This window comes from Brassica oleracea, chromosome C7 (genome assembly GCF_000695525.1).
Source record: "Brassica oleracea var. oleracea cultivar TO1000 chromosome C7, BOL, whole genome shotgun sequence".
NCBI classification, from domain to species: Eukaryota; Viridiplantae; Streptophyta; class Magnoliopsida; order Brassicales; family Brassicaceae; genus Brassica; species Brassica oleracea.
The window spans coordinates 4,196,226-4,206,637 of NC_027754.1; the positions used below are offsets into that span (position 1 = coordinate 4,196,226).

A 10,412-nucleotide genomic window follows, 5' to 3' on the forward strand; every position below is an offset into this window, starting at 1 on the left:
ATCATAATAGCCAAGGTATTCGAGAGCTTATGTGGTTGAGATCTATGACTCAACATCATAATAGAGAAAGATCAATGGACAAGATATTGATACACATCCGTGTAGAAGATACACCGGATCATAGGTTTACAACCTGAGATTATTAATTCATGGAACCATGCTCGGTATATTATCCATATACACACGATTTGCAAAGACTCATGCACACATGAGTTTGCAAAGAACCGACAGTGATCTTTGAGTACAATGCAATCCGCATTGCTCAGCACATCTACTTTACTAAGACACACGATGTCAAAGGACATGAGAAAAGACTGAAGAGGTCGAAGTGGTCCAATTACGGTTCAGTAATAACTTGACCGATTTGTTTACTTCCCACCTGCACATTCAGGAAGATCACGCATCAGATGCGTAGACTAAAGAACTTCCACTGAGGTTCACATCAGGGGGAGTAGTACGTGTTGTACTCTTTTTCCTTCATCATGGTTTTGTCCCACAGGATTTTTCTGATAAGGTTTTAATGAGGCAACGTGAAGCGTATTACAATCCTGTATGGTTATGGCATCCAAGGGGGAATGTTATAAATCAAGTGATGAATGTCCATAACCGGTCCGGTCCATAACCGGCCCAAACCCTAGAAGAAAGAGACATAGCCGAAACCCTAAAGAGAGGAGAGAGAGGCGGCCGCATGCCTTAGATGAGAAAGAGAGGCGGCCACAAGCTTTAGAGAAAAGGAAACCCTATTTTCTTTTCCTTAGATATGTAATCTTTCCATTTATGTATTTAGTTGTTATCCTAAATCTAGTTGGATTAGGATTTGTACTCTTTCCTTTTATCTCTATCTTGTAACCCTTATATAAGGGATGTCTTATTCATTAATGAAATACACATAACTATTCAGTCTTCAATCTTCTAATTACAACAAACTTTCCGGTTGTGGAGAGAGGAAAAAATAGAATAGTATGGAAATGTAAAACGACGGACTTGAAGAATTACCGTGCTGTTACATTATGGAGAGCATATAGAGGAGCCGCAAGGGCTCGATGTGGTCAGATACGCGAATATATTGCTGATCTTAAAGGTGTTTCTTTAGTGAGAAATAAGAAACCGACCAAAGAATTTTTTCCTTGGGGTAAACCACTCTATATGGGCTAGTATTTCTGAAGCTTAATTTTTTTTTGGTGCCTTGTACGTTAAGCCATTTTATTTATTTATTTTGGGTTATAATATACAAAAGAATAACAAAAGTCTATAAATGCAATTCATTCGGTTTATCTTTATATATTGTTTGATTATTTTTGAGTAGTTACCTTGTTAGACTTAGGGTTTATATGGTTATGGTGAATTACTGATATTAGAACTTCTAAAGTGATCAATTAACATCCTTCACAGAGTTAGGACTTATTGCTTGTATTCTGAAGTAGTTAACTAGGATCATGATTTGCCTCTCTCCAAACTCTTTCATCCATTAGCGTAACATTAACAACTTGAGCTATATGGTCCCTTTTGTTCTCATAAACAAGCTTATTACGGATTTTCCAAATTCTCCAACCTACAAAGAATGGAAGATTATTTAGAGGTTGGGAATTTTTCATTATGTCCATCAAGTTCTGGAAAACCTCAAAGATAGCATTGTCAGATTCATGTTGGCAAGAAAGTTCGCTAAGAGAGAAAGACCAGATTTCTTTAGCCACTCTACATGATATCAACATATGATAGATATTTTCAATCTCTTCTCCACAAACCTGGCAATATCTATATATTATGATTCCTCTCATGTTCAAATTTTCAGCCACCGATAGGCCTTTATGAAGAACTTTCCACCAGAAAATCTTTAATTGAGGGGGTATGCTAAGATTCCACAGCCTATTAATGAGGTTATGCTGATGCATTAAAAGAAGAGAGGAATGAACCTGATTGGTAACGTCCTCTTTATCCACTGCTCTTTGGACATGGTACCCGCTTTTAACTGTATAATTTTAAAACGAAACAACAAATGCAAAAATATAATCAAAATTTGGGGCACAAAATTTTGCAAAATCATAACAAAAGATTCTAAAGAGAAAGGCACGACTATAGCAAATCTTCGAGATTTCAGAACACAATAATGTCCAAAAGGAAACACAGCAAAACACTACAAAAATATTTTATTAAACCTAGTCGGCCTTGGCAGCAGAAGCAGCAGCTTGCCCTCTGATACGACCAGTTCTCCTAGCAGCAATAAGACCAACCTTCTGTCCCGGAGCTGCATCACGTCTAACAGCACTGACGTGACCAATGTGCTGATGGTTACCTCCTCCATTGGGATCCTCCACTGGATTCATATAGCCACACCACGAACCTTAGGCCATGAGTTCCTCTTAACACGGTACTTGTGGTATGCGTTTTCTGCCATGAGAATCGGCTTCTCAGTCTTTCCACCACCAGCAACTTGACCGATCATAGCCCTGCATCCACTCGGAACAATCTTCTTCGAAGCAGATGGAAACTTGATCATCTCACAACATATATAACCCATTAATCAAAGTGAAATTGAGAAACAAATGTATTTAAACCAATCATTCTTTACTACAACAAATTATTATCACGATCAATTTAACCATAGCTCATATTCAAAGACAAAACCTTCAGAACCATATTCAAATAAGATTAGCATGGCCTTTGCCCAAGAATGACATGCACAAATTGAGAAATGTCCAAATTGTTTTTTGTTTCTAAAATTTTTCGGATCGGGTTTGGTTTTCCATGTTTAGAGTTTTGGATGGACCAACATCCACGGAAACTGCTCCGTGGTTATGAAATCCTATTACTTGTCATGAACCCTTTTTGAACAAATTCTTCTTTTAAGAACCAACTGCCATTGATGCCTTTTAATTGAGGATTAGGCATCTCTTCTTCTGTGTACTCAACACTGCTCAGATTTCCAGTTTAGACACAGAAACAGGAGAATATGGAGGCTTGTCTCTTACTACATTCACATAAGTACACCTGTGAATTTTCTATGCATTTCAAAGCAAATCATTTTGTTAAGAAAACGCTTTAACGAGCTAAGCAGCTACGTTGCTCACATCTCTACTTATATCTGAACTTTCTCAGTATTTTAGAAACATGATGATGAAACGTAAAACGAACATATTATCAGGAGTTTTGATAAAATAAGATCCTCAATGAGCACAAAAGCTTACATGAACGCGCCAAAGCTGTGTATATCAGTCTTTGCAGTGAATGTGACATAAGTAACAACGTTGAGCACAAATTAAGTTTGTGCCTAGACGAGCTCTCTCTCTCTCTCTTCCCCCACACTCTCTCTCTCGACCTCAAGCGCGTCTCTGTTTCAACTCCGGCGTCCGGTGGCGCGTCCGCGCGCGTGCCGATGCCGGAGGTACTCTCTCTCCCCTTTTTCTCATCTGCTTTTTGCTCTTCTCCCGGATCCATCGTCTTCAACTGATATGCTCTCCGATCTGCGACAGAGGCTCTCTCCGGTGAAGTGGCCGCTCGCGACGTGCTCCGACTCCGGCGTGGTCGCTGCTTTGTGGATTCGAGGCGAGGTTCTAGTTGGTGGTTTCGACTACAGTCGGTTCCGTGGAAGGGCTTTTGGGTTTTGGAGCAGGTCCTTTTTCAGTTTCTAGATCTGCTTCGGGTTTGTCTCCGTGTCGAGAACTGCGGCTTGTCTTCTTCTTTGTCTACGGTGGCTCTGTGCTGGAGTAGGCTTGGTGGTCAATAGACTAAGGGGAGCGGTTTTTGCGGTCCATTGCGGTGTCGTAGCGGGCTCTCTCCTCTGCCTCTTAGTCACGTGTGTTCCAGTGATTCGTCTCGCCGGAAGCGGGTCTTGAGCGGTCGTGTGCAGGCGGAGATGGCCGACCTCTCAGTTCAGACTTGCGTGGTTTCGTCGGAGGGTTTTAATCAAGTAGTCGTCCATGGCTCTTGTCGACGCAAATCCATCACGTGCGGAGTTCTTCGTCTGTGCGCCTTCTCTGGTTTCTTTAGCAATTGCTGAGGCTTTTGCTCTTGATTGTCTCTTTGGTTTTATATGTTTATGCCCGCTCTGTCGACACCGGAGTTGGGACCTTGCAGCTTGGTATCGTCCCTTTGGTTCTCAAAGGACGCACTTGGCGAGTCGGTTCTCAGGAGTCATTAACCGGCTCGGTGTCTCCTTGTGGTCTTTGCTTGCTGTCCCAAGACCACGCTATTTTCGTTTGAGATAATGTGGTGGCGAGCTTGTCTTCCTTGCAGGTTTTGAGACCCTCTAGATCGGGAGTGGTGGTAAACCCAACCCGCCTTTGTAGTTATGGTGGCGGCAGTGGCGAGTGCTTACTCGGTTTGGGAGGCGTTTCAAGCGTTGTGTGACGTTGTGTATAAGCCCGGCTTGCTCGTGGTAAGTTCTAGAAACACTCCTCTATTGTTCGTCGAGCGCCTCATAGACGGTATCGGTTACATGCTTTGTGGAGTTCATCGGAGGCTAGCTACACCGTAGATGACATGAGAATTCCCGGCATCCGAGGAAACAAGGAGAACCTCACCTTCCCGTGACCATCGTCGAGGGTGAGAACGGCATTCGATTCCTAATGATTCTGAAGACGTCTAGCGGAATGTGTCGGGTTTAGTGGGCGGGCGAAGCTAGTTTGTATTAGGATAAATTGGGTTAATTTGTTCAAAGCGGGTCTGTAACCGAAACTGATTTCCCGGTTAAGCGGGCTTTTAATTAATAATAAAAAAAACAAAAAAAGTTTGTGCCTAGACTTGAGAAGAGTCATCAAAATCTTCGCCGATTATATATTTAAGGTTGTTTCTTCAGCTTTTAGAATATTGTTACAAACTGACGCAAGATTCGATTAGCATCCAAAAGTATTACCACAAATATATAATTTAATTTTAGAACAAAACGAGAAATGCACAAATATATTAAAAAAATGTGAAATGGAAATTGAGATGCAAAGGCATAATAACTTCGACAGAGAAGGACAAGATTATAACAAAGAACAGAACAAGGTCCAAAAGGAAATACAACAAAACTCAAACAAGCATCTTAAAACTAGTCAGCCTTGGCAGCAGAAGCAGCAGCTTGACCTCTGAGACGACCAGTCCTCCTAGCAGCAATAAGACCAACCTTCTGCCCTGGTGGTGCATCACGCCTAACAGTACTTGCGTGACCAATGTGCTGATGGTTACCTCCTCCATGAGGATGCTCAACTGGATTCATAGCCACACCACGAACCTTAGGCCATGAGTTTCTCTTCACACGGTACTTGTGGTAAGCGTTTCCTGCCTTGAGCATCGGCTTCTCAGTCCTTCCTCCACCAGCAACTTGACCAATCATGGCCCTGCAACCACTCGGAACAATCTTCTTGGAACCAGATGGCAGCTTGATCCTGTCAAAACATATATAACCGATTCATCAGTGTAAAATTGAGAAACAAAAATGTATTCAAACCAATCATTCTATACTACAACATCAGTTTAACCATATCATAGATTCAAAGACAGAACCTTTGGAACCAACACAACACCAACCAATCAACATATCTCAACGATTATGCCATCTTCATTACATATAAACAGATATGTCTGAACCCAGAAACAAACCTAGTAGTGTCGTTGTCAGGGTTGTGCGAAATAACAATAGCGTAATCACCAGAAGCTCTAGCGAGCACACCACGATCACCGACATGATGCTCGACGTTACAGACAACAGCTCCTTCGGGGATAGCTCTAAGCGGGAGAACATTTCCGACAACGAGAGTGGCTTTCTTACCGCAGTACAAGAACTGTCCGGTGTACATGCCCTCGGCAGCGACGAAGAGCTCCTTCTGCTTCTTGTAACGGAAAGGATGACGGAACGCGACGCGAGCTAGCGGCGCACCACGGCCGGGATCGTGGATGATCTCGGTCACGACGCCCTTGAGGTATCCATTTCTCTCGCCGTAGTCGAGGCTACGGAACTTGGCTGGACCCTTGCGGTGGTGGGTGTGGGATTTGAAGACGGAACCTGCTCCCTTACGTTGAGCTCTGATGACACGACCCATTGATGGATGGAGGCTCGACGGCGAAGATTACAATTAGGGTTTGAGACCGAAGTCGAGAGTGAGAAAAAAAAAATGACTTTTTATTGTGCAACCTGAAGTCGTTTCAACCCTAATAGGCTTGGGTTATTAGAATTAAAGCCCACAGTATCAGTCTAAACTCATACAAAAGCCTAAATCATGATGAAAGGTTTATAAATCGATGCTTAATTGTCGTTTCTGTCATATCAGAGCAATTTGCACTTTTGCCTCAAAAAAAGAAAAAAGCTATCTGCACTAGGCTTGGCCGATTAGTTTACCCATTTTTTTATTAGGATCTCGTGTCTTTGGTTTTCGGGTTTAACTTTCTAAATTTTATTCAAATTTCGTATACGATGTTATTGGGTTTGATTAATAACCAGGTGTTTCCCTGCACTATATACAGTGATAAATTTTTTAAAAGTTAAATTATATTTAAAATAAAATTTATTAATATTATATATTTTATTATTTTTGACTAATATTTAATATAAAGTTGATTATTTAAGCATAAAATTAAAAAAAAAAAAAATTGTTTATTTTAAATTACATTTAATAATATATATGTAATATATTTAAAATTCGAATCATAAATAAATTTTTTATCTATATATTTTGGTTAAATGTATTAAATCAACTTGTATAAAATTACTAAAAATCATATAAAAATTGTATAGTTATTAAAAATTATAACTAAACAATATTTATAAAATTTGTAGATATCTAAAAGAAACTAATGAAATTACGATTAACAATTTATTAATTTTTTAAAAAAGATGTAGAAAATTTTGAAAATATTAGTAATAAAAATTGTATAATTATAAAAATACAATTAAATAATGTATTTCGAAGTTTATAATTCATATTTCAATATATTTATTTTAGTGATGATTTATGAATTATTACCATATTTTAAGAAGTTTAACAAAAATATAAATCAACATTAAATGTAATGTATTAGTTATTGCCATATTCTATAAAGTGTACAAAAATATATGTCAGTAATAAATGTGATTGTCTATGTCATATTAACTATAACCCATGTCATCAATCTTGTTAGCCATGTCATCATTTTTTTTTGTAAAAATAATTGTAGATAGGACATGTGGCAAAATCACTTCGCAAATATAGTCTAGAGGATACTCTAGACTCGTCCATTTTTAAATATTATATCAAAATAAAAGTGAAATTGAGTATTTTTAATACTTATTGAGATTTCGTGTATTTATTTCACATACTAATTCCAATTTTTGGCTTAAACTTTTTCGGTTTTGAATTTAGAGTTATCGATTTTGGGTTTTTCGGTTATCCGTCCGGTTCGGTTAAAAAAGATTTCAAATTTAGTACCACCCTATAGAATCTCTATTCAAGTATTTTTTTTTTTATACAGACGCAAGGTTTTCAGTTTATGTTTGATGCGGAATTGGATCTCGGTTTCGTTTTTTTTGTTACCGATGCCTAGTTTAGGCTATTAGAAAAGTAATCATAAGTTTATACTTTTTAAAAAATTTAAAATTAAGAAAATTGTTTTTACACCAAAAAATGGTAACTATACCCCATTAGACTAATCTTATAAACTTTATGTTCCATTAGGCTAATTATTTTCAAAAAGGCAATAATGCACATAATTTCAATTATAAATTCAAAATTACAATTAACAAAACAATTTTTAAATATTAAAATATAATAAATAATTAAATTAATTAAAATAAAAGAAAACATTAAAAATCTTCAAATAAAAAAAAAATTCTACCTCAACGATTTTTTTTTATTTTTTATTTTTCTGAAAAATCGATTTTTTCACATATGGAAACTAAATATTTCCAAATATTTTATTCCCATATTTTTTGGAACTGGTTATTCTTATCCGTAGAATACATTAAATATGTAGAACTTGGTTTCTGCGGGTTTTTAGATTTATAGTTATGTGTAGATTTTGATTTCTACAGGTTTTAGATTTACAGTAAATATGTAGAACTTTTCTGCTGGTTTTTAGATTTATAGTAATGTGTAGATTTTGATTTCTGCAAGTTTTAGATTATAGTAATCTGCAGATTACAATTTCTAAAAAAATTAGAGCGATATGTTAAGCGCAAAATCTGTATTCTAAATATTTTTAGAGTAATATTATTTACGTAGATCACATATTCTGAACATAGATTCAATGAAAAAAGTGGATTTTATTTTCTACTTCGTAGACTGCAAATTCTACTTTAAGTAGAACTAAATAGGCATGGGCGTTCGGGTCGGATGGTTCGGGTTTTCGGATGGAGAGGTACAGAACCCGTTTGGTTTGTTTTATACTTCGGATCGGGTTCGGGTTTTTAAGGTTCGGGTTATTTCAGATATAACCAAACTGTGTAACCAAAAAAAAAATCTATGTATCCTTGATTTGACTTTGTGAGACGAGAAACAATATTGTTGAAGTTAGAAGATTGAACAACTTAATATAAGATTGATCCTTCTGATTTGTTATTATGTTGAGAAACACGAGTCTATATTCTGTTTCTTCGTGTAATTTCTATTTGTATTATCTTGAATAGAAAATGGTAAATAATCCATCTATTCATAAATCAAAATCAAAGAGACATCAAAATCAAACATAGATCAAACATGGATAATCATGAATGTTTGAGCTCATGCATGTGTAAAGAGCAAAGAGAAAACAAATTGTAAATCCTACTTGTAATAAAACATAAATCAAAATCGCAAAGTATAGTGATTCATACATGGAATCACGAATATAAATATTTTTAAAGTAAATATACTATAATAATTGATTTCTATTTACTTTAATTTAATTAATTTATAATTTTTATGCATCATTTATATTAATAATATTATATTACTTTAATTATACATATGATTTTATATATGTTATATCTAATCGGTTTTGTTGTCTTTATGGTCGATTTAGTTATCATTTAGGTAAATTTAATTGTATCTCTGAATTCAACTGTAATATTTTTTAGGGGAAGTTACATGTATACCACTTTCATGCTATCACTTTTCATTTTTACCACCACTAAAGTGACATTTTCAAAAATACATTCTTCATTAAACGGCAAAAAACTCTTATGTCCTTGTTTTTTATATATATAATAAATAAATATTTAAATAAATAAAAATCTAAAAAGATAAAAAATAATTTTTTAAATTTTTTTTCGAATTATACTATTTCAAAATTCATACCCTAAACCCCAAAACTCAACTCTAAACCCTAAACCATCAATCCTAAACCCTTTTTTTTTTTGAAATAAGAACCCTAAACCCTAAACCAACAATCGTAAACCCAATTTTTTTTTTTGAAATACGAACCCTCAACCCTGAAACATCAACACTAAACCCTAAACCCCGAAACATCAACACTAAACCCTAAACCCCGAAACATCAACTCTAAACCCTAAACCCTAAACTTCAACTCTAAACCTTAAACCATCAACACTAAACCATAAACTATCAACACTAAACCTAAACTCAAAAAAGTAAACCCTAAACCCTAAACCCTAAAAAATTAACCATAAATCCTAAACCGTAAATCCTAAACCTTCAACTCTAAACCCTAAACTCTACACCCTAAATCCTAAACCCTAAACCCTAAAACACTAGAGTTGATGTTTTAGGGTTTATGATTTATGTTTAGGGTTTAGAGTTGATGTTTTAGAGTTTAGATTTGAAGGTTTAGCGTTTTAAGGTTTAGGGTTCGAATTTCAAAAAAATATAGGGTTTAGGGTTTATGGTTTATGTTTAGGGTTTAGAGTCGATGTTTTAGGGTTTAGATTTGAAGGTTTAGGGTTTGGAGTTGATGTTTCGGGGTCTAGGGTTTAGAATAGATGTTTCATGGGTTAGGGTTTTGAGTTGATGATTTAGGGTTTAAAGTTGATGTTTTTAGTTTAGATTTAGGGTTTAGAGTTTAATAGATTAAACCTAGAATCAGGCACTAAGTGGTTAGCTTGATGCAAGCCTTAAGAACAACAGTGAATGAAGACAATCGATTTATAACTTATTTATGTCAAGCTCACGGATCTAACACCCTAACACCCTAGACTAAGCAAGTTGACTACTCAGCCATGAACAGAGAAAACACAGAGACATAGACTGAATAAAACATGTGTAGATAAAATAGAATAAGGGTTCAGGGGGTTCTTCTCTATGGTGAGAGAGATGGAGCCTTCTCCCTTTACAAAGTATCAAATCACAAATCTCTCAAAGTCTCCAACTCTAAGGTCTGGTTTCTTCTCAAAGAAAAACCGTAGAATAGTCAGGAGAAACAGAAAAAGAAGATATATCAAAGCCACAGGCGTCTGGGAGAGAAAATAGAGAGATTAGGGCAAATCCCGAAATAGGTTGTAGTTTCCTTAAAAATCTCTGCCG

The 10,412-nt window shown here is 36.2% G+C and overlaps 1 protein-coding gene and 1 pseudogene across 1 annotated transcript; both read right to left on the reverse strand.

Annotated features, from left to right (window-relative positions):
- Positions 1-2,156: 2,156 nt before the first annotated feature.
- Positions 2,157-2,518, reverse strand: LOC106302400 (annotated as a pseudogene).
- Positions 2,519-4,943: 2,425 nt separating this feature from the next.
- On the reverse strand, positions 4,944-6,157 carry LOC106301475 (60S ribosomal protein L8-1). Its single transcript, XM_013737878.1, has 2 exons — positions 5,584-6,157; positions 4,944-5,369 (listed from the first exon to the last, which is right to left on the reverse strand). Exons 1-2 carry the CDS (start codon positions 6,021-6,023, stop codon positions 5,033-5,035), a joined length of 777 nt encoding a protein of 258 aa, XP_013593332.1. The 5' UTR covers positions 6,024-6,157; the 3' UTR covers positions 4,944-5,032.
- Positions 6,158-10,412: the final 4,255 nt, after the last annotated feature.